The 23,031-nt window shown below is 40.7% G+C and overlaps 1 protein-coding gene across 1 annotated transcript in view; it reads right to left on the bottom strand.

Annotated features, from left to right (window-relative positions):
• The window catches only part of LOC132765496 (venom factor-like), an 83,124-nt gene that overhangs the window by 40,216 nt on the left and 19,877 nt on the right, over window positions 1-23,031 (bottom strand). The window contains exons 8-19 of the mRNA XM_067464015.1: window positions 19,834-19,936; window positions 19,601-19,721; window positions 18,160-18,275; window positions 17,823-17,963; window positions 16,118-16,330; window positions 13,119-13,313; window positions 8,559-8,720; window positions 8,331-8,460; window positions 5,425-5,496; window positions 4,486-4,597; window positions 1,185-1,270; window positions 123-262 (exon numbers count right to left, since the gene is read on the bottom strand). Of these exons, the coding sequence (XP_067320116.1) occupies window positions 123-262; window positions 1,185-1,270; window positions 4,486-4,597; window positions 5,425-5,496; window positions 8,331-8,460; window positions 8,559-8,720; window positions 13,119-13,313; window positions 16,118-16,330; window positions 17,823-17,963; window positions 18,160-18,275; window positions 19,601-19,721; window positions 19,834-19,936 (1,591 nt within the window). The remainder of the gene's footprint in view (window positions 1-122; window positions 263-1,184; window positions 1,271-4,485; window positions 4,598-5,424; window positions 5,497-8,330; window positions 8,461-8,558; window positions 8,721-13,118; window positions 13,314-16,117; window positions 16,331-17,822; window positions 17,964-18,159; window positions 18,276-19,600; window positions 19,722-19,833; window positions 19,937-23,031) is intronic.

Below are 23,031 nucleotides of genomic sequence, written 5' to 3'. Positions count from 1 at the left end.
GGGCTAGAGCCAATAAAGCTGTGCTTTTTCTCCACAACACAGTATTAATTTTCCCTGTTCACCCCCTTCTCTGTGTCTTGCACCTCTCTGTTTCAACACCTTGTTTAAATTCCAAGGCTTACCTTGATAGCCGTTATTCCATAATTGTAGAGAATAGTTTGAATCGCCACCTGCTCATTCCTGACTACTGCGTAAGGCAGCTTTAGGTCAATGAAGAAGTCCTGCATAACCGTTATTTCATAAGGTTCAGCCACACAGATGCCTGTAAGGAAGATTGATGGAAAAGCAGGAATCAAAAGCAGTTTTGCATCAGATTTCTATCTTGCAAACATTTTTTATGAGTTTGCAAGCATATTAGCATTGCCTCCATGCAATTCACCCTCAGGATCATATAGGATGCTTGTGCTGGTACAGGTGTACTAGAAGCTCCCACTTTATTTGCCTTGTATTAAGTGTTTGCTTGCAGCCCAAGGCTTGGGATTCTGCAGAAGGGTGGCTTCCTGTTAAAGTTTGCAATTATAGGGCAGGCCCCCTGTCCATCATCGTTAAGTTTGGTTCCGCCCCCTGTTCAGGACAATTGTGAAGGGAAGGGAGCCATTTTCAGTCAGTCTCAGCAAGGAAAGTCAATGTACAGGACGTATACAGACTTCTCCTGTACAAAGGCTTCAACCCTTAAGACCTCTGGGGGAGAACAGGCTTAAGAGCAAAAGGATTCCCAAAGATTCCTAGGGAAACAGCCCTAAAGATCCGAGGAATTTCGGAGGGAAAAAACAGCTTTGAACATCTAAGAACTCCAGCTGAAGTGACTACAGGCCTACTGGTAGGTCCACTCGGTGCTTTGATACGCAGTTCAACCCACATCAGTTAGGTTTAAGTTCACAGTCAGCCTGGGAGAAGTTTGGAAAGGGATTTTCCTTTAGAGTAAACATAACAGTTAGAAGCCACCAGTTGCACAAAGCCCTGGAAGTGTTTGTTTAACCTTTTGAAGACAAAGGAAGTTTTTGTTGATTGTTCACCAATAAAAGACTTTGTTATATTTCACAAACCCTCTAAAGACTGTTTATGGTGAAAATCCTTACGAATTTCTCTTCAGGCCCCCTGGCTTCCCACTGGGCTAAAGTTACATGTCCTGTTTTAAAAGCAATTTATTTCAAGCCCAGCGCATGACAGAACAATGCTTTTACCTTTTGTTTCCGAAATGCTCACTGCCAACACCTCCCAGGTTGTGATGGAATCCCTCAGGTAAAAAGACACTATTTTGGATGAGATCCTAAGTACAAGAAGGAAAGTGCTGTGTCAAATCGGGAGGCAATACTTATAATATGAACTCTAAGGTGCAAAACAAATGTGCTAATTCATATATGGCTGCTGCTGGTCATATATGGCAATTTCTCTATCTTTCTTTTTAACTTCTAGGGCAACTTCTCTATGTACTTATGTGATAACTTTCCATTCATCCCTGACAGTGGAGTGGCAAAGGGAAATGCGCAACACTCCAGGACATAGTAAGCATTTCCAGGCAACTCAAATATGAAAAGTGTCCATATATTGAAGAGGGTGAGGGGGTTGTATGTGTATTTGCTATTTTCAGAAGCAGCTGTGCCCAGAACAGAACATCCAATTCCAGTATAAGTGAAGAGAAACCTTTATCTGTTCCATCAATTGTTTGGAGAGTTCAGGAATGTTTAATGCAGGGGTCCTCAAACTTTTTAAACAGAGGGCCAGGTCAGAGTCCCTCAAACTGTTGGAGGGCCGGATTATAATTTGAAAAAACATGAATGAATTCCTCTGCGCACTGCACATATCTTATTTGTAGTGCAAAAACCACTTAAAAACAATACAATAATTAAAATGAAGAACAATTTTAACAAATATAAATTTATTAGTATTTCAATGGGAAGTGTGGGCCTGCTTTTGGCTGATGAGATAGGATTGTTGTTGTTGTTGTGTGCTTACAAGTCGTTACAGACTTAGGTTGGCCCTGAGCGAGGGCCGGGTAAATGATCTTGGAGGGCCACATCCGGCCCCCAGGCCTTAGTTTGAGGACCCCTGGTTTAATGTTTATTACTCAAGTAAAAGCAAAACTGAACCGCTGAGAATGCTAGCCACAGATGCAGGTGAAATGTCAGTAGTAAATGCTGCTAAAACACAGCCATACAGCCCGGATACCACACAAGACCCCAATTGTCTTATTGTTTCACACACTCCAGTGTGTAGAGAATTCCAAGTCTGTGGACATGAGACGCGGGCACAATTTGTAGAAAGAAATGTCCCAAAGAGTTTTTGTTTTTTGCATTTGTTTCCAGAAAACATGCAGTTGAATTCTTTTTAAATTCAGTGTATGCATTTATGCAGACAAATGCATATTTGAATAACGAAAGGGTTGCAGGGCTTCTGAAAAGGAGGCATCTTCCAAATATTTGACAATGTGGAGATTTTCATACATGCACATACAACATTAAAAGAAAACTGACATCATGCTTGCTTGAGGTGGATGCCAACGTAAACTCCTTTGAGATCCTTCCTATCATGAATTTTGCCCACCTCCCACCATTACGTACACTGAACATTAGCTCTGAAAGAGACACCTTTATTGCAGAAGCTCTGCTACCTTTCAGTTATTCAGATATGCATAGATCCACTTACTGCACTCAATCTAAAAAGAAATATCAGTACTGTGCTTGCCAGCCAGACCAATTACATAAACTCATGTATAAGTCTAGAAATATTAGATAAAAATCAACCCAAAAAAACTTATGTTAATGTAAAATTATGTCTTGACTCTTACAAAAAAAAAGAAATATCCCCATCTCAGGGTAGACTGATAAAAGGCAAGAACTTAGTTTGACCTAGGAAAATGTAAAAGAAGCACCAATCCCCCACTATCCTTTCTGCCATGGTACCATTTCTGGTTTTTTTAATGCTTGGGCAGGTAAATGGAGAGAGCAGGGATGACTGGTCCCGTGAGGTGGCGCTGGTGCACTCTTCCCCAAAATCTGCCCTGATCTATATATAAGGTCGACTTTTTGTTGTTGTTTATTCATTCAGTCATTTCCGACTCTTTGTGACTTCATGCACCAGTCCACACCAGAGCTCCCTGTCGGCCGTCACCACCCCCAGCTCCTTCAAGGTCAATCCAGTCACTTCAAGGCTGCCATCCATCCATCTTGCCCTTGGTCGGTTCCTCTTCCTTTTTCCTTCCATTTTCCATTGTCTTCTCTAAGCTTTCCTGTCTTCTCATGTTGTGGCCAAAGTACTTCATCTTGGCCTCTATTATTCTTCCCTCCAACGAGCAGTCGGGCTTTATTTCTTGAAGTATGGACTGGTTGGATCTTCTCGCTGTCCAAGGGTTGACTTACATGTGAGTAATTAACTGTCCTGACCTCCATCAACTGTTCAGACCTCCAACAACTACCCTTTGATTCTACCCCAGTACCAGTTAAGGCCACAGGAAATACAGTTTAAAAAGCCTGGAACCAGAAGAGTAAAAGTTGACTTTTTAAAATCACATTAAAGCCCTTAGATGTCTTAAGGAAGTGCTTTCACTTCAAAATCAAAATAACATTGTGTGTTCCAACAGTAATGGGATCAAGGTAAGGATGACCTATTTTGCAGGTGTGGCTTCAGTCTGTTTCCCAGTGGCTATGTAGCCAAAGAAAGGAGTGGCCTCTGCATACATAAAGATCCCTCCAAACCATTTTAAGTGACAACAACAAAAACAACATTTTGACAAAATGTAGGCCTCTGATTGTACCATCTCCGTCTCCCTGCCCACACTGTATGAATTTTAACACCTTTGACTGATGAAGAATCCAAGTTGTCTGATTTATGATGAAAAAACCTCGAACTCTATTTTGGTTCTCTTATTTATCCTTTTTCTTGGATGGTCCAAGACAGGGGTCCTCAAACTTTTTAAACAGAGGGCCAGGTCACAGTCCCTTAAATTGCTGAAGGGCTGGATTATAATTTGAGGGGGAAAATGAATGAATTCCTATGCATACTGCACATATCTTATTTGTAGTGCAAAAACACTTTAAAACAATACAATAATTAAAATGAAAAACAATGTTAACAAATATAAACTTGTATTGTCGAAGGCTTTCATGGCTGGAATCACTGGGTTGTTGTAGGTTTTTTCGGGCTATATGGCCATGTTCTAGAGGCATTTTCTCCTGACATTTCGCCTGCCTCTATGGCAAGCATCCTCACTACCTCTGAGCATTCTTGCCATAGATGCAGGCGAAATGTCAGGAGAAAATGCCTCTAGAACATGGCCATATAGCCCGAAAAAACCTACAACAACCCAAATATAAACTTTTTAGTATTTCAATGGGAAGTGTGGACCTGCTTTTGGCAGATGAGATAGCATTGTTGTTGTTGTTGTTGTGTGCTTTCAAGTAGTTTCAGACTTAGGTTGACCCTGAGTGAGGGCCGGGTAAATGACCTTGGAGGTGCTGTAAAGAGAAGAATATGGAAGATATTTACCCTTGCTGGTTAGGAGCTTCCGTCAGTACTTTAGTTTCCCATAACCAGCTCTCTTGAAACGCAGTCCTGGATAACACATCTTCCTCATCCATGATAAATTCATCATGGTCACCTAGGAAAACATGTGATAGATGTGGCTGTGTAGCTTGAAACTTTGATTGCCATACAGCAAATTCCTACAATACCATGAAAGAAAGCCCTTAATGCTCATCAGTGCTCTGTGGTTTATGCAATCTCCATCACAAACTAGTTTAATTACTTCTTATATAATCATCTGCATAGTGAAACCACTGTCTTCAATACCTTTCGGATGTTGCATTGAGTGTTCAGTGTAGATGTGCTTAAAGGTTGACTTTTGGGGGGCTTCCTTATTTGAAGCAAGAATGAAGATGTGGCCTGGACATCATCTCACCATGCCTTGATAGCTACTGCTTATGATATTTGTGATGTCCATATTATCTGGACTGGCACCACAAGTCTGATATGGAAAGACTATCACAGAAGAACTAAAGTTCATAACACATTTCCTCACTGTTGACCAATAAACAGACTTTGCTATGAAAAGAAGCCAACACAATGGTTTCACAATGGCAGACACATCCTTAGGCAATGTTCTTAGATCATTACTGTTCGCTTTTCAATGCTTTTTTGTTGTACAATTGTTTGTGTGGGGTGAGGAGGGAGTGTGAAGAAACCAGAAGTTGCATTGTCTGCAAGGGAGCAGAAGCAGGAAGTGGCATGCGGGCAAAACATCAGGAGAAAATACTGCTAGAACATAGCCACACAATCTGGAAACCACACAACACCTCAATGGTCCAGGCTGTGAAATCTTAGAAAATCCATTGACTCTAATATTCTTCCACTGTGTATATTTTGCAATATAATCCATTCAAGCTGAAACATTCTTGTTCTCTGGGGTCTTTGTTACTTCTCACATACCTTGGCTTGTTTCAGACTTGAGCTGTATGGAGCGACGGCTTCTGTCTTTTGCCACTTGGGGGCACTTTATCTCTGGAAGGGGGGGGGGGGAGAGAATAAAACGAAAATATTCTTCTCCTGGTATTAAATAAGAAGATGGTGATAAATTCTATGATCACATGCTACATTCATTTATCCTATGCAGGTTTATTGAGTAGTGATCAGGGCTTACTCTCATGTCGGAGAGAACAGGATTGCAACTTTCAGGCTTTCCATGTTATATGGCCACTTATCTCATCAGTCCTTGATGACCCCATTCATTGTGTGCGGAAAGACTCAACAGTCTACCGAGCAACAAGAGGATTTGCTCCTGTAGCACAGAACAGCTGGATTCCATCCCGTATAGTAGTCTGCACTGTCCACTTTACCAGGAACTAGCTTACCATTACAAGTTATAGATTCTTTGAAAAACCATACTGACCCAGACAAAGTAATTATGCTTTTAAACTGCCAAGATTTTAACTGTTGCCTTTCAGTATCAAGATTCCTGAACGAAGTCTGTAAACTGAACGTGTAGCAAATGTGAAGTTCCCTTTTCTAAAATTTATACTGAATTTTATACTGTTTTGCCTACTGGATTGGATTGGATTGGATTGTGTGCTGGTTGGGGCACAGTAATTACAGCCAGTGTGAAGACATATTTAACTTAAGATTTTTCTGGTCCATATCAAATGGTGTCAAACTGCATTAATTCTAAAGTCTAGATCAGAACTTTCCAAACGGTGTATCATGACACACTAGTGTGTCGCCTGTAGTTCATATGAAAAATGCTCCCCCACTCCCACCCTCATCTTCACAAGCAAAGGCTGCCGGGCAGCCATTTAGAAGGAGTATGTTGGCTGCTCCTGGAGGAGGAGGAGGAGGAGGAGGAGGAGGAGGGGGCAGCGGCAGCAGCGGGAGCAACAGTGGTGATGGTCAATCAGGCAGTATTGAGTGTAAGTCCGAGACCCCACCACCCTCTTTCTCCTTGTTGTACTCAGTTCCCTGCCTCCCCCTCCCCCACAGCAGCGGCCCAAACAGAGGCCACAACTGGGGGAAGGGGTGGAGGAAGATGAAGAAGAGGAGCATTTTTCATTAAGAGCCACATCCATTGTTTTAGCATGGTGAGATGTGTTCTACACTGGGTATGTGTACTCAGCAGCAGAGTAGCAAAGCGCAATGGCAGATGTCTTCACTGTATCTGGTTGTGATCCCCAGGGTGTGCCAGTCAGCTTTCATATGATATTATTTCTAGCACCCACTTTTTTCTTGATAGTCAAGCAGTGCTTCTTGTAGGTCAGAGCACGGTCCAGGGTAACCCCCAGGTATTTGGATGTGCTGCAATGCTCCAGTGGGATTCCTTCCCAGGTCATCCTTAGAGCTCAAGATGCTTGTCTGTTCTTAAGATGAAAAGCACATGTCTGTGTTTTAGGAATTTGCTGGTTTTCCCTGAGATAAACAGTAAGAGCACCTAAAGCTTTGGAGAGCTTCTGTTCAACCATTTCAAATCTCCTTGCTTGGGCAGTGATGACAAGCATAGATGAAACTCTCTGTTCCTTCTGGCAGTGGCTGGTCATTTGTGTAGATGTTGAACATTGATGGAGAAAGCATGCTCCCCCGAGGGAGGCCGGTCTTCGCCATCTGTTTCTCTGGCCCTGGAATTCAACAAAAAGCTCCTGTTTTGTAGCAGATTTTCTATGACGTGGGTGAGGTGGCAGTTCTTTGATATAAGTTTTCCTCAGGAGAAGGCCATTATTTACATTGTCATAAGCTATTGACAGGTCTATGAAGGTAGCTCCTGTAATCTGCTGCCTTTCAAAACTATCCTCTATGTGCTGTCAGGTTCAACACTTGTGATGTGCAGCCTTTGGCTTTCCCGAAACCAGCTTTCTGAAGAATCATTAATGGGTCAATCTTTTCCATAATTCTATGCAAAATAAGTCTCCCCAGGACTTTGTAAAGATGGCACAACAAGGAGATTGGTCTATAGCTTTTTGGATCATTACAGTCTTTGCCTGGTTTCAAGATGGCTATGACTCTTGCTTCCCTCCAGATTTTCGGGATCTGACAGGATACAATACAGTTGTTCATCAGCATCAGCAGCTAGCACCTTGCTTTTGGGCCAAAATTCTTAATTTGCTCCATCAATAAATTATCCATGCCAGCTGCTTTGCCATTTTTACATTTATTGTGAGCCATGTCCAATTCAGTAGATGTAAAAGGTTCATGAAGGTTGTTGTTCTCATTATCTGGTTGTCTGGCTATTGGTTTCCTTCCTACTTTGGTGGCAAGGTTGGGTTTCCCATTCTTCAGAAGTTGATGCACTATCTAATCTGCCTTTATGTTGGCATGGGTATTAGTTTGTGACGGTTATCCATCATCTGGCATTATCATATAATATTGTAGTATTTATATTAGAAGAACTGAAGAGGTAGAAGTTATCTGATTGATCTTGTGATTTGAATGGTTTTAGGAGAAGCATATTCTCCAATGAATGCTTCTGTTACCCATTTTGTGCAAGTCTGTGCCTTCATGAAACATGTAAACCAGGGTTTTCAGTGGTCAACTTACCAGGTAAGGTGGCAAAACCATGAAAGAAGAGGGATGTCCTTCTATCCGTCTTCACCCAATTAAACATATTCAGCTCCTTCAGCTTTGCATTTTTTTTGTTTTCTATATCTCTTATCATCTTTGTTGTACCTCTCCAAAGCAACTCTAACTATCTACATCCTTCTTAAAATGAGGCACCCAGAACGGATCACAGACCTCAAGGTGAGGCCTGATTTTAGGGGTTTTTTGGTGGTAATTTTCTGGATGTCAAAAATTCAGTATCATCAACAAAAAAATTTACGTTAACATTTCATGTTGTGGACAGACCCCATTCCTACCTGTTCTTTGCTTTGTGGAAAACTTGTTGCTAGTTTCCAGGGCCAACCCAGCATCTTCAAACACTCCCACGTTGTTCCTACCACTGCCTGCGGTACAGCCAATGTCACTCTGTTCTACTGTATCCCAGATCTGAAACATAATAGACTCTGCTGAAACAATGCATAGACTCAGCAAGTTCCAACTCAATCCTCAACATCTCAGGTCTCACACCCCATTCAGTGCCTTACCTTAGTCTGACTTATCTTATTACTTTTGTTCAGGACATAGACGGCTTTGTCCACAGCCACAAGGGCAACCCGAGCATTTGAATCCCCTTCCACTGTGATTTTCATTGCATTTCCTGGCCGGTGAATTCGATTGTCAGCTTCAGTTGCTCCTTTTACAACCAGCTGTTTGAGAAAAGCCAAAAAAAAAAAAACCCGTAGAAATTCCCTGGTTATCACAAGTGCTATTATTCAATCAGCTTTTCAGTAAGTTGCAAGATGATATAAAGTCTTCCCTCCACCCCTGTCCACACCTTCACTCAAAGTTAAACAAGGTTACAAAATAACTTCCTTAATACAGACAGTTCATTTTTTACACTTTTCAAATTACATTTTTTGGTTATATAAATAAAATATAACATTGTCACAACCACATTTACAAAAAAATCCCCATATATTGTCACAACATTCTGATAATTCCTGTTTTCCTATCCTTTACAATTCTATACTTCTCTACTACTTATACCTGCCCAATTTTTCCCCTTCCCACTCTGTCCTTCCGCCTCTCTCCAGGAACAGCTCTATGTATTACTTTATTTGTTTGATCATAAAGATTGTCTGATTCAATTCCTTGTATTTTTCTTTCCTTTTTACTCTGGCTACAAGCTCTTATCCATTTTGACTCCCAGTTCTCTTTAGGATAGCCATTCATATGTTGCTGGTCTCCAGGGCCAACCCTATACTTAATTCTCCTTTTAATAACATAGTCTTGAAGCATATAATCTGATAAGCCGAGCCTCCGGTGGCGCAGTGGGTTAAACCCCTGTGCCGGCAGGACTGAAGACAGGTCGCAGGTTCAAATCTGGGGAGAGGCGGATGAGCTCCCTCTACCAGCTCCAGCTCCTCATGCGGGGACAGGAGTGAAGCCTCCCACAAGGATGATAAAACATCAAATCATCCGGGCGTCCCCTGGGCAACATCCTTGCAGATGGCCAATTCTCTCACACCAGAAGTGATTTGCAGTTTCTCAAGTCTCTCCTGACATGACAAAAAATAAATAAATAAGTTCCCATTTCCTGTGGGAACTTTTCAGCCTAAGGCTACCGTTGCTTGGGTAGCTATTATCATGTGTTTTACGATTTCGACCCATTCTTTAGTCCCACCTTTACCTTCTGTTTTCTGAGTAAATAATTGTTTTTTGTTCATTTCTATTTTTATCCCTAATATTTCTTCCACTCTGTTTTAGTTTTTTTAATAATCTTTGTAGCTTATCACAGTTTCACCACATATGGATAAAGCTTCCAATTCCACCATATTTATTCCAAAATGATTGTGATGTGTTTTTTTGTAATATGGACGAATTGAAGTGGGTCTCAGTATCATTTTGTCATTATTTTACATTGTGTTTCTTTAATCCTTGGGTGTTTAATTGTTTTGATTGATTTTATCCAATTTTCAATCTCCTCATTGTTATTTAATTCTTATTTCTATACCCAGAGGCGGCCCTAGGTAATTTTCAATGGTACGCAAACAGTATTTTGGTGCCCCCCCCCCCAACCAATCACTGAAATATATTTTCTGTTTGTCGTGGGAGTTCTGTGTGCCATATTTGGTTCAATTCCATCATTGGTGGAGTTCAGAATGCTCTTTGATTGTAGGTGAACTATACATCCCAGTAACTACAACTCGCATATGTCAAGGTCTATTTTCTCCCAAGAGCGCCTGAAGAGCAGGGCAAAATCAACTATACTGCAAATGCTTACTTTGCGTAATGGGTTGAGCCACCCCTGTCTATACCCCAATCAAAGTATGTTTCCAATTATGGTGTTTTTCTATTATTTTATTATATAGAAATTCCACAATTCTTTTCTCCTCTATTTCCCACTTTAAAACTGGGTCTAAATCTGCTTCTGGGCTTTCCTTTCTCTTCCATTCTATGATGCTCGGGGACATTCCATGCCGTAGTAACCAGTTACTTTGTCCACACTGATTCTTTAACTCATCCCATTCTATTATTGTTCCATTGGGTTTTAATACAGCACCATTTTTTAAACTCCATTTTGTTTCATATTTTTATCAATTTCCCTAACCCTAACCCTAACCCCCAGTGGTGCAGTGGGTTAAACCCCTGTGCCGGCAGGACTGAAGACCGACAGGTTGCAGGTTCGAATCCGGGGAGAGGCGGATGAGCTCCCTCTATCAGATCCAGCTCTTCATGCAGGGACATGAGAGAAGCCTCCCACAAGGATGATAAAAACATCAAATCATCTAGGCGTCCCCTGGGCAACGTCCTTGCAGACGGCCAATTCTCTCACACTAGAAGCGACTTGCTCCTAACACGACAAATATATATATATATATATATCAATTTCCCACATATTTATTCATTATTGTTGTCTATTATTCTTATTGGAAGTATTTCTATTTTATTTATAAAGAATTTGCCATTTTCCCAGCATTCCATTGTTGAAATCAATCGTCTCCTTTTATTTATTTGTTTGCTTGCTTGTTTTAATCTATCATCTTTTTTAAACTCAAGCAAACTCATTTTCTTTAAACCCACCCATTGACTGATTTCTCCATTCCTACCGATCTTTTCGACTTTTTTTGCTGCTTGCCATGAATGTGAAACTGACTTTGGAAGACTTCCAAGCAATACAAAATCAAAACGAAAAAGGATTTGGGTAAGTTTTGAGTCTTAAGTTTTAGGTGCACGCCACACCCTTGGGTCAGATATAACTTTGGAAGTACAGATTTAACTAATTTTAATACTAATTTTAATATGACTTAGAAAACTAAGTCTAATAACCTGCCATAATTTCCTTTAAATCATTCTCCTTGGGTTTTAATTGTCCCTTTTCATATCTTAATTTGGTTATCCTATTACTTACTTTCTTTTATTTTAAAAGAAGTAACTTGCTAGTCTCTTTGTATTTTTATAGAGTTAATCTGAAAGACATTATTATCAAACTTAGATTTTTCTGTGATTTTGATTTTTTCTAAGTCATGTAGTTGTTTCTCTCTCTCTCCATCTTTCTTTATATACTTCTGTTGAGTCTTATTGAAAGGTTTGGAAGATTTTTTCTCCTTCCTGTTTTAATTTCTCCAATCTACCTTTATCTCATTTTTTGACATATTTTTTCATTGTCATACATTTACCCCTAGTGACTGCCTTATTTCAGACATTCTATTTAGTCTAAAGTAATGATTAATTTCCTTTATTTCTTGTCTGTCTTCTTCTTTAAGAATAACCACTGGGTTAAATCTCCATTTTTTCTCTCTCTCTTTTTTAGTATTATATCCCATTTTGAAGTATAAGGGAGCATAGTCTCCTGGCCATTGCTTATCCTCTGTTCAGTTTCTTATAGGCATTAAATTATTATTCTCTATGCAAAAAATATCTATTTTTGGGTTTAGGAGAGAAATATGTGGGAGGATCCACTCTTTCTCCTATTATACTATTAACTTTTATTAAATTCCACTTTTAAGATTTATTTTCCTTTCCACTTTTAGATTTCCTATACCTCTTCTTTTTATTTTTAAAATAAATCTATGTTTACGTCTCTACCAATAATTATGTCTCACACAACCTTCTTTTCCTTTTTCTAAAAAACGTTTTATTGATAAATCTTACTTGATTTTGATTGGGGCCATAAACACTTGAATGCTATTTATTTTTCCTCTTATCATTACAAATCTACCCTCAGCATCTTTTATTACTTTTTATAATTCAAAACTCAGTCTATCTTTTTTTAATATGGCAACCTCTTGGGATGTATTTGTCCCTCTAGATCAGGGGTCCTCAAACTTTTTAAACAGAGGGCCGGATTATCATTTGAAAAAGGCATGAATGAATTCATATGCACACTGCACATATCTTATTTGTAGTGCAACCCCCCCCCCCCCACTTAAAAAAGTACAATAATTAAAATGAAGAACAATTTTAACAATATAAACTTATTAGTATTTCAATGGGAAGTGTGGGCCTGCTTTTGGCTGATGAGATAGGATTGTTGTTGCTGTTGTTGTTGTATGCTTTCAAGCCGTTTCAGACTTAGGTTGACCCTGAGCGAGGGCCGGGTAAATGACCTTGGAGGGCCGGATCCGGCCCTCAGGCCATAGTTTGAGGACCCCTGCTCTAGATTATAACTGTTTTTCCCAATTTTTAATATTCAACAATTCAGTCTTATGTTTCCTTTTGTGTGTTTCCTGCAATAACACAATATTCACCCGATGATCCTTTAGCATTTTACTCAGCTTGTATCTCTTAACAGGAGTGCTTTGAACAGTTTGTGCATTTAAATTCACAAACATCATATTTAATTCAACCATCTCTATATATTTGTTTAGTTAACTCTTCATGATCCTATTGCTCTTTAACTCTATTCAGTGTTAATGTCTCTCATTTTCCATACTGACTGTTCAACTGACAGTCCACAATTTGGGGGTGGGGTGGGGTGGGGGGGGGAGGAAATATATACTTTCCCAGAAAAGGTCAGAGTTTGCAATTATTTGCTCCAGCACCTCTAAGAGAAGGCCTTGCATTGATATTGATAAATTGTATTAGCAGAAAACATGGCCTACCTTTCCCATGCAGGTATCCTTCACATCCACCCAGACAGAGTCAGCCACAATCTCACTGTTCCCCACTTGATAATAAGCCACAATTCGGAAGGAAGGGATAAGATTTGGCATGATGAACAAAGACATGGTCACTAGATTCCTCCCAGGAGATGTGGATTGTCTCCCAGCCTTGATTATCCTCCCTTTATTCAAGATCTGATGAGAAATCAGACATATTAATTAAGAGAGTTGAGGGTTGGTTTATCCATAAGGGTAAGATAAAGGCATTGACATCACATGTGCACCATAAGTGAAACAAAAACATTTTTCTTGTAAAGCACTGTAACATTTAAGAGTTTGCTTATTACTGATGGCTCCTCAAAAGAATCAGATTGAGAAGCTGTTCTTAGCTGAGATTTTTTTAAAGAAGACCAGTGCTGTAAAGTAACTATTTGGAGGTCTTAGCAGAGGAGCACAGAAGTATACTCACCACAGAATAAAACTTCTTGCAGGGTATATTGCTCAACAAAGACTAGCTGATCCACCCCACCAGAAGACACTAGGTGAATTGCTCGCCACACAAGTTGAGCTTTTTGTGATAATTTGAACCCAACCACCTGACGAAGGCTCTTGCGAGTCGAAACTGGTCGTAAGTTGGAGTCTATTCATGTGACTACTGGAGTCTACTCATATGGAATAAAGAACAGGACATTACTCACACGAAGACTGTGTTTTATATTTCAAGAGAAGACCAGTTGTTTCTACTTAATGTGAATGTGGCAGTCCTGTTTTTTTTTTATATGTGTATGTGTAATATATACATTTCGTTAATTTGGTTGTTTTCATATTGTCACAATCAGTGGATTTTGGTGTCCACAGTGTCAGGGGTACCCATTTTTCTTTTCCTGCTAAAATTTCATTTCCACCCATTGGGTCTATCGGACACCACAAACTGTCACCACAATCTCTTAAAAGGTGCAGCTTTAGAAACACAGCCAACAAAGTAACCAGGTGTTTTTTGCTCTCAGAAAGAAAGCTTTAATGTATTATCGAAGGCTTTCATGGCTGGAATCACTGGGTTGTTGTAAGTTTTTTCAGGCTGTATTGCCATGTTCTAGAGGCATTCTCTCCTGACGATTTGCCTGCATTTATGGCAAGCATCCTCAGAGGTTGTGAGGTCTGTTGGAACTAGGAAAATTGGGTTTATATATCTGTGGAATGACCAGGGTGGGACAAAGAACTCTTGTCTGCTGGAGCTAGGTGTGAACGTTTCAACTGACCACCTTGATTAGCATTTGATGGCCTGGCAGTGCCTAGGGGAATCTTTTGTTGAGCAGTGATTAGCTGTCCCTGATTGTTTCCTCTGTTGCTTTGCTGTTGTAATTTTAGAGTTTTTTTTAATACTGGTAGCCAGATTTTGTTCATTTTGATGAAACGTCAGGAGAGAATGCCTCTAGAAAATGGCCATACAGCCCCAAAAAACCTACAACAAGCCAAAGAAAGCTTTATTTTGAAAATCTAAAATGAGGTAGAAAATTCAGAGAACTGGAGCTCCCAGTGGTGCCTCCAAAATGGAGGGATCATGAACAATGACAGTACGTTTGATTTAATAGTTTCACAGGGCTGTGCTACTCTTTTGGGGCATCATTCCTTCATTGTCAGGCTCAATTGGTTAAAAGATGATCAAGCAACTTCGCATCATGCTTGTTACCCTCTGCCCTGCACTTTCCTTTTGTCTAGTTCTTATCAGTAGGAACTCTTCATCCCAAACCCACATGTACAAGTCCAGTGCTGATGTGAACAGGTCAGAGGAGGGTCTGATGATTCTCTGGCTTACCAAGGCCATCTATATCTAGTATGCTCACATTGGGATGATCATTGTCTTCCCCTGAGTGTGCAACTCTAGGCAGGATGCACATGGGGCATTGAGGGAGGAAGGGGATACCTGTTTAACTACCCAGATCAACTCTGGTGATCAATGGGGTGACAGGTATTTCAGACAGATCGCCCTCAAATCCAACTAGGACTGTAGGAAATATTGCTGGATTCAGCTTTTCCCTGAAGACTAGACACTAGGCTTGGGTAAGTTCGTTTGTTAGTTTCTAAAATCGCAATTAATTTGGATTAAATTACCTTTTGTTCCAATTTTGAGCCATGCAGGAATAGTGGGAGGAGCAATTCCGAACTGAAACAACTTCCCCATTGTTCGGAATTATTTTCGGATGTGGCTTTGCACGCCCGGCGATGCAAAAAGGGACGAGGCAGGCGTGGCCTTCAAGAAGAGCTGTGCTTAGCCGCGCCCACCCTGTCCCTCTGCATCACAGCTTGCCATAAGGGAAGGAAGGGAAACTGCGAGATTTTAATCGTTCTGGAGGGAGGGAGGGACACCTTTCATTAACGAAACAAATGAAGTGATTTGTATTTCCTGATATTTCCGATCTTTTTTTCAAGAAAATTTTGGAAATAATTTCAAAATCGAATCGCCAGTGCCCCCTACATCCGAAACGAGTTTTGAACCTTTTTTTTTTTTGGATCACCCAAGCCTACTAGACACTTGATAAGAAGTTTCCCCTTCCTTCCCTTGAAAATAAATACAAAGTCAACATTCCAGGACAGAGAGTTCCACTGCTGAATGGCTCTCACAGTCAGGAAGTTCTTCCTCATGTTCAGATGGAATCTCCTTTCTTGTAGTTTGAAGCCTAGGACACAAAACAATGGCTTCAAACTACAAGAAAGGAGATTCCACCTGAACATGAGGAAGAACTTCCTGACTGTGAGAGCCATTCAGCAGTGGAACTCTCTTCCCTGGAGTGTGGTGGAGGCTCCTTCTTTGGAAGCTTTTAAACAGAGGCTGGATGGCCATCTGTCAGGGGTTATTTGAAAGCAATATTCCTGCTTCTTGGCAGGGGGTTGGACTGGATGGCCCATGAGGTCTCTTCCAACTCTTTGATTCTATGATTCTATGGTAAATACGAATGTGCGCTATGGATTTCAATTCTGCCTAGGCTTATATCACTTACCATGTAGGTGAAATATCTGATTTGCCTTAATACTTGTGGATTGTTGCTTCTTACGTTGAAATTGATATATACATAGTCCCCAGATTTGATTTCTGTGGCTGAGACTGATAAATGGAGATAGTTTCTAGAATTTCCCTGGGTTTGATAGGCTGTAGCCAGCATGGTCTTGATTCCCTGATGTTCATCCGGGAGTCCCACTTGGTTTGTTTTTACCTAGACAGGGTGAGAAGGATTAACAAAATCTCAAAGAAACCACAAAAACTTTAAACAATCAAACATCAATCTACATAAATAAAAATGTAATGTTCGTTTGTGATACCATCAGAACTCAAAAACCACTGAGGGAATTGACACCAAATTTGGACACGATACACCTAACAACCCAATGTATGTTCTCCACTCACAAAACCCCCCACGAAAACAAAAAGCAGAAAACACTTCTGAACTGCATGTCCACAAAGAGACCCGTGGCCACGCCCCCTCCTCCTCCTTGCGGGGAAACAGCTGGCCGTTAAAGCCTTAGAAGCCAGGCACGGATGCACGACCACACACACACACAAGCGAGAGTGGGCACAATGGGAGTGAGGAAAAGGAGGAGGAGGACAGTGGATGGGCTCCTAAAGTCCCTCCCTCGCCAGCGGAAGCAGCAGCCTTTTTCCTCTTGGCTGCCCCCCTCCCTTTTGTCGCCTCCTCTTCCTTCAAGATGCCTCGGTAGAAGCAGCAGGCAGGAGGGAGGGGAGAGAGACTGTTCCCTTCTTCGTCAACTCTTTCTTCCCTCCCTTATCTGCTCGGCTGTCTCCGGCAACACGAGCACACATTTAACTCTCTCTCTCTCTCTCTCTCTCTCTCTCTTTTTCTTTCTCCTATTACCATCCAGACTGGGAGGTAGCTACCTCTGCCACACTCCACTCCTTCTCTCCCTCACTCCCTTCCCTTCTTTCCTCACTCCCTTTATTCCTTCCTTCCCCTTCCTTTCCTTCTCTCCCTCCTTCCTTCCCTTCCTTCTCCTTCATTTCCTTCTTTCCCTCCTTCCCTTCCTTCCTGTCCCTTCTTCCCTCCCTCCCTCCATTCCTTTCCTCCTTCTTTCCCTTTCTTCATTTCCTTCCCCTTAATTTCCCTCCCTCCTTTCTTCATCCCCCTCCTTCCTTTCCCTCCTTCATTTTTCCTTCCTTCTTTCCTTTCCTTCCTTCCATTCTTTCCCTCCTCCCTTCCTTTTTCCTTCCTTCTTCCTTCCTTTCTTTCTATGTAATATATAAATACAATATTTTATATATTGTTATATAGATTACTATATAATATGTTACTATTATATATTACTACACAATACAAATTAAATAGACTTACAGAATAGAGTTGGAAGGCACAGTCAAGAAGTAACGAGAAGAGGGAAAGAGGGAAGAAATGAAGGCGGGAAAGGGGGAAGGAGAGAAGGAGGGAGGGAAAGAAAGAAGGAAAGAAAGAAAGAAAGGAAGAGAAGCAAGAAAGGAGAGAAGGAAATAAAAAAGTGAAAGGAAAAATACAGGGAAGGAAGGATGTAACCAAAGAGCAAAGAAAGGGAGGAAAGAAACAGGTAGTGATGAAAAAAAGAAGAAGATAAATAGGAAGGGAAATAAAAAGAGGAAAGGAAGGAGAGAAAGAGGGAGGGAAGGTTGGCCACAGCAATGCGTGGCGGGTACAGCTCTAATATAATTTTAGAGTGACTCACGGTGATGTTTAGCTCTTGTGTGTTTGCTGGTGTGTTCAGGATCAGTTTGGCTATCCCATTGTCCTGGGTAGCTGCCTGGGTAGCTTGAGATACCACAGGGACATGGGCAGCTGGGGAACCATCAGGGTTGGTGACGTGCACCTGTGAAACAATTCCAAAAATGTGATTGAATGTGGAATATAGAAGTCCCTTTCAAGTCTAAATCACTGTTTCCAGGATATCACAACATCTGAGATTTGGGGAGATTTCTAAAGTCAGATTGTGTATTTTAATCTGAAGACAGCACTAGCATCTGGAACTGTGCCATCAGATGAAAGTGGAATTCAACTAAGATTACCATCAGTTCATAGGGCATCCCTGGCTTGAAGAACTTTGGGGTTTTTGTGAAGTGGATCTGATAGGGCGATGTCACTATGTTTATGCCACCTCTCTCAACCACTACCATATCGCTGCCTGGAGAAAGAGGAAAGAGAAATAACAACAACAAGGAAAAAATTAACCAAGTTGTTAGAAGGGGAGAGAAATGTTAAGAGAGTGTATGCAGTGCATACAGCTGTAGTACATGCCATTTTCAACAGCTCATACGGTCAGGAAGTTCTTCCTAATGTTCATGTAGAACAGGGTTCCTCAAACTTTTTAAACAGAGGGCCAGGTCACAGTCCCTCAAACTGTTGGAGGGCTGGATTATAATTTGAAAAAAAATATGAATGAATTCCTATGCACACTGCACATAGTTTTGTAGTGCAAAAGCCACTTAAAAACAATATAATAATTAAAATGAAGAACAATTTTAACAAATATAAATTTATTAGTATTTCAATGGGAATCGTAGGCCTGCTTTTGGCTGATGAGATAGGAATATTGTTGTTGTGTGCTTTTGAGTCATTGCAGACTTAGGTTGACTCTGAGTGAGGGCTGGGTAAATGACCTTGGAGGGCCGCATCTGGCCCCCGGGCCTTAGTTTGAGGACCCCTGATGTAGAATCTTCTTTCCTGTAATTTGATCCCATTGCTCCTAGTCCTTGTTTCAAGGGCAGCAGAAAACACATGTGCTCCCTCTTCCTTATGACACTCTTTCACATATTTATACATGGCTATCATGTTTCCCCTCAGCCTTCTCTTCTGTAGGCTAAACATACCCAGATGCTTCTCATATGGCATGGCCTCCAAACCATTTTAGCCGCCCTTCACTGGATACCTTCCAGCTTGTCTATATCTCCTTTGAACTGTGGCACCCAGAACTGGACACAGTATTCCAGGCGAGGTTTAACCAAAGCAGAATACAAAGGCACCTTGACTTCCCTTGATCTAGACGTTATACTCCTTTTGATGCAGCCCAAAATCCCATTGGCTTTTTAAGCTGCTGCATCACACTGTCGGCTCATGTTCAACTTGCTGTCCACGAAGACTCCAAGTTCTTTCTCACATGGGTATCTTTGCATTTCATTTTTATCTTACATTTGTCCTTGTTGAAAAGTATTTTGTTAGTTTTGGCCAAGCTCTCGAATCTGTTAAGGTCATTTTTAATTCCGATCCTGTCCTCTAGAGTATTAGCTATCCCTCCTAATTTGGTGCCATCTACAAACTTGATAAGCACACTCTCTAAACTTTCATCCAAGTCATTAATAAAGATGTTGAACAGAACTGGGCCCATAACCGAATCCTGCGGCACTCCACTAGTCACTTCTTTCCAGGATGAAGAGGAACCATGGTGAGCACTCTTTGGGTTTGGTCGCTTAATCAGTTACTAATCATGTGGCTTTGGAAGTCTTAACTCACCTGATTCTGTCATTACTGTTACAGAGATGTAGAGAGAGTACCCAACAAGCTGATTAAGATTGCGAGACGTGGTCTGAAGCATGTCTTTCGTTAGTTCTGCAGTTCCTTTCCCTTCTTGAATCTAGAAAGGAGATACAGAATATAGACAGGAAATCAAAGCTGAATACCCTTTCTAAACCCCTCTCGCCCTCTCCCTCTTTCTCCCTCATTCCCAAATATAAGTATCTTCTTACTGGAATTCTTTTGAGTGAGTCTGAAATACTCTTTTTCTCATTATCAGTTTTCACTCCAAAGAGGACAAAGGCAACACCTTCAACTTTCTTCCCATTAAGATACCTGGGAGAATACAAATAAATGAAACTTGTTTGCTCACATCTTTCATTTTGACATAGAATTTGAAGGCAAGAGTTTGTATTTAACATCACATGAGACTGCATAGCTGAGTGCTTCATTCAACATGACATGAAGACATGTGGATTTTATTCCATGGAGTTAAAAGGCTCACAATCCTATATCTGTTTATCAGGAAGTCATCTCTCGTGTAATTCCCTGGAAGTTCTTCCACTATTATTTCCCCAAAATTGTACTAGCTACGAAATGAAATGATTTACTATTTGAAGATGAAACGACCTGTTATTTGAAGATCACCACGCTACTTTAAAGATTTTGTCAATGAAACAGATTTGGCTAAAATGCTGAAAAGTTACTTTTTAGAGCAATTCATTATGAAATGTGTTATTGTTAGGATCACATTAATTTATTTTTCACAAGAAATCATTCAACTGGTCATTGCTACCTACATCTGTTAATGGAGTGTGTGTGTGTTTAGGAAGGAATCCTGCAACTAACTTTTTCTGATCGGTGTCATAAGCTCCGGACGACTGTAGGTATGCGAAAATCTCTTAATATGGTTTTAGCCAAATGGAAAAGCAGAAATGCTAACATGGTTTATTATGTATTGGATATTTCAGAATAAGAAGACATATCAACATTTGATGGTTATTATTTTGATCAATTGTTGCATTTTCACTTTTTCACATTTCATAACGTATAATTTCTTTTTGTTTTATGATTTTTTTAATTGTGGGTGTACATACAAACACTACATTTTTTAAACTAATGAACAAACATCCTCACTAAACTAACTCTCCATTTTCTACAGAATATATATATATATATATATATATATACACACTCAAGCTTACAATCCATTACAAAACCCTGCCTAGTATGTCATACAATATGTTTTTTTACATTAACATTTTATATACCACATTTCCGTAAAAATAAGACAGTCTTATATTTATTTTTCCTCAAGAAGATACAGTATGGATTATTTTCAGGGGTGTCTTATTTTTATTAAGTACTAGTTGTCCCCTGCCACGTATTGCTGTGGCCCACATGGGGGTTCTGTGTGGAAGGTTTGGCCCAATTCTATCGTTGGTTGAGTTCAGAATGCTCTTTGATTGTAGGTGAACTATAAATCCCAGCAACTACAACTCCCAAATGACAAAATCAATTTCTTTGAGTGAAGGACACACATTGGGTTGTTAGGTGTCTTGTGTCCAAATTTGGTGTCAATTCGTCCAGTGGTTTTTGAGTTCTGTTAATCCCACAAACTAACATTTCATTTTTATTTATATAGATGGTACAACAATCTGCATTTATGGGATGATCTCTCAGGGCTCAGTAGCAGACTGCTTGCTGAAGCTTTCCCCCTATCCTCTGGTGTTTTTGTGGGGTGAGTGAGACCCACAGACTGTTGCTGGTCAGTGTTGGGAAGCAGCAGCTTTACTGGTGTTTGTGGGGGGTGAGAGAGACCCACACACTGTTGCTGGTTGAGGGGAGAGAACCACAGTGCTGAGTAAAACGGCAGCCACGACTTTACTCCCCCCGCCCCAAGGACACACGATACCTAAAGCAGAGCAATCTCACTGCGGAGACTTCTACTTTATCTTTCTATGTCTCCCTCTGTGCCTCAGCTTGCAATATATAGAGTGACGGGGACCAGACAAGGGGAGTCGACCTTATACACTGCATAACCACGCCTATCACTACGTCTTATTTTCGGGGTATGGCTTATATTGCACAAATGCTTAGGAATTTTGCTACAGCTTATTTTATGGGTATATCTTAATTTTGGGGAAACAGTGTAGATAGCTAAAGAAATTTGATTTCCAGCTTTCCCTTCATTGGCATCTATTAAGTTTTAAAATTATGCAACCTGGGTTGTTGTAGGTTTTTCCGGGCTATATGGCCATGTTCTGGAGGCAATTTTTCTCCTGACGTTTCGCCTGCATCTATGGCAAACACCCTCAGAGGTAGTGAGGTCTGTTGGAAGTAGGAAAAATGGATTTATATATCTGTGGAATGACCAGGGTAATGTTTCAGCTGATCACCTTGATTTGCATTCAATGGCCTGGAAGTGCCTGGGGGGAATCTCTTGTTGAGAGTGAATTGATGTATCTGATTGTTTACTCTCTGTTGTTTTGCTGTTGTAATTTTTGAGTTTTTTAATACTGGTAGCCAGATTTTGTTCATTTCCATGGTTTCCTCCTTTCTGTTGAAATTGTCCACATGCTTGTGGATTTCAATGGCTTCTCTGTGTAGTCTGACATGGTGGTTGTGAGAGTGGTCCAGCACTTCTGTGTTCTCAAATAATATGCTGTGTCCAGGTTGGTTCATCAGGTGCTCTGCTATGGCTGATTTCTCTGGTTGGAGTAGTTTGCAGTGCCTTTCATGTTCCTTGATGTGTGCCTGGGCGCTGCATTTGGTGTTCCCTATGTAGACTTGTCCACAGCTGCATGGTACACGGTAGACTCCTGCAGAGGTGAGAGGATCCTTCTTGTCCTTTGCTGAACGTAGCATTTGTTGGATTTTCTTGGTGGGTCTGTAAGTGGTTTGTATGTTGTGTTTCCTCATCAGTTTCCGTATGCGGTCAGTGGTTCCCTTGATGTATGGCAAGAACACTTTTCCATATAGCCCGGAAACCACTGACCGCATAGGGAAACTGATGAGGCCATTGAATGCAAATCAAGGTGATCAGCTGAAACATTACCCTGGTCATTCCACAGATATATAAACCCATTTTTCCTACCTCCAACAGACCTCACTACCTCTGGGGATGTTTGCCATAGATGCAGGCGAAATGTCAGGAGAAAAATTGCCTCCAGAACATGGCCATATAGCCTGGAAAAACCTACAACAACCCAGTGATCCCGGCCATGAAAGCCTTCGACAATACATTATGCAACCTATTTTAACATGCAACTCTAAAAATAATTAGCTTGAAGAAATTGTTTTTCATTGTTGCTGCTGTCTGCCTAAGTTGTTTCTTATAGCAATCCAAAATGGCTCTATCAAAAGGTTTTCTTGGTAAAACTTGTTCTGAGGGAGGCCTGCCCTTGCCTTCCTTTGAGGCTAAGAAGGAA

Source organism: Anolis sagrei, chromosome 2 (genome assembly GCF_037176765.1).
Source record: "Anolis sagrei isolate rAnoSag1 chromosome 2, rAnoSag1.mat, whole genome shotgun sequence".
Lineage (NCBI taxonomy): Eukaryota > Metazoa > Chordata > Lepidosauria > Squamata > Dactyloidae > Anolis > Anolis sagrei.
Note: the sequence above shows the minus strand (reverse complement) of the source record. Positions and strands in the feature narration are given on the sequence as shown.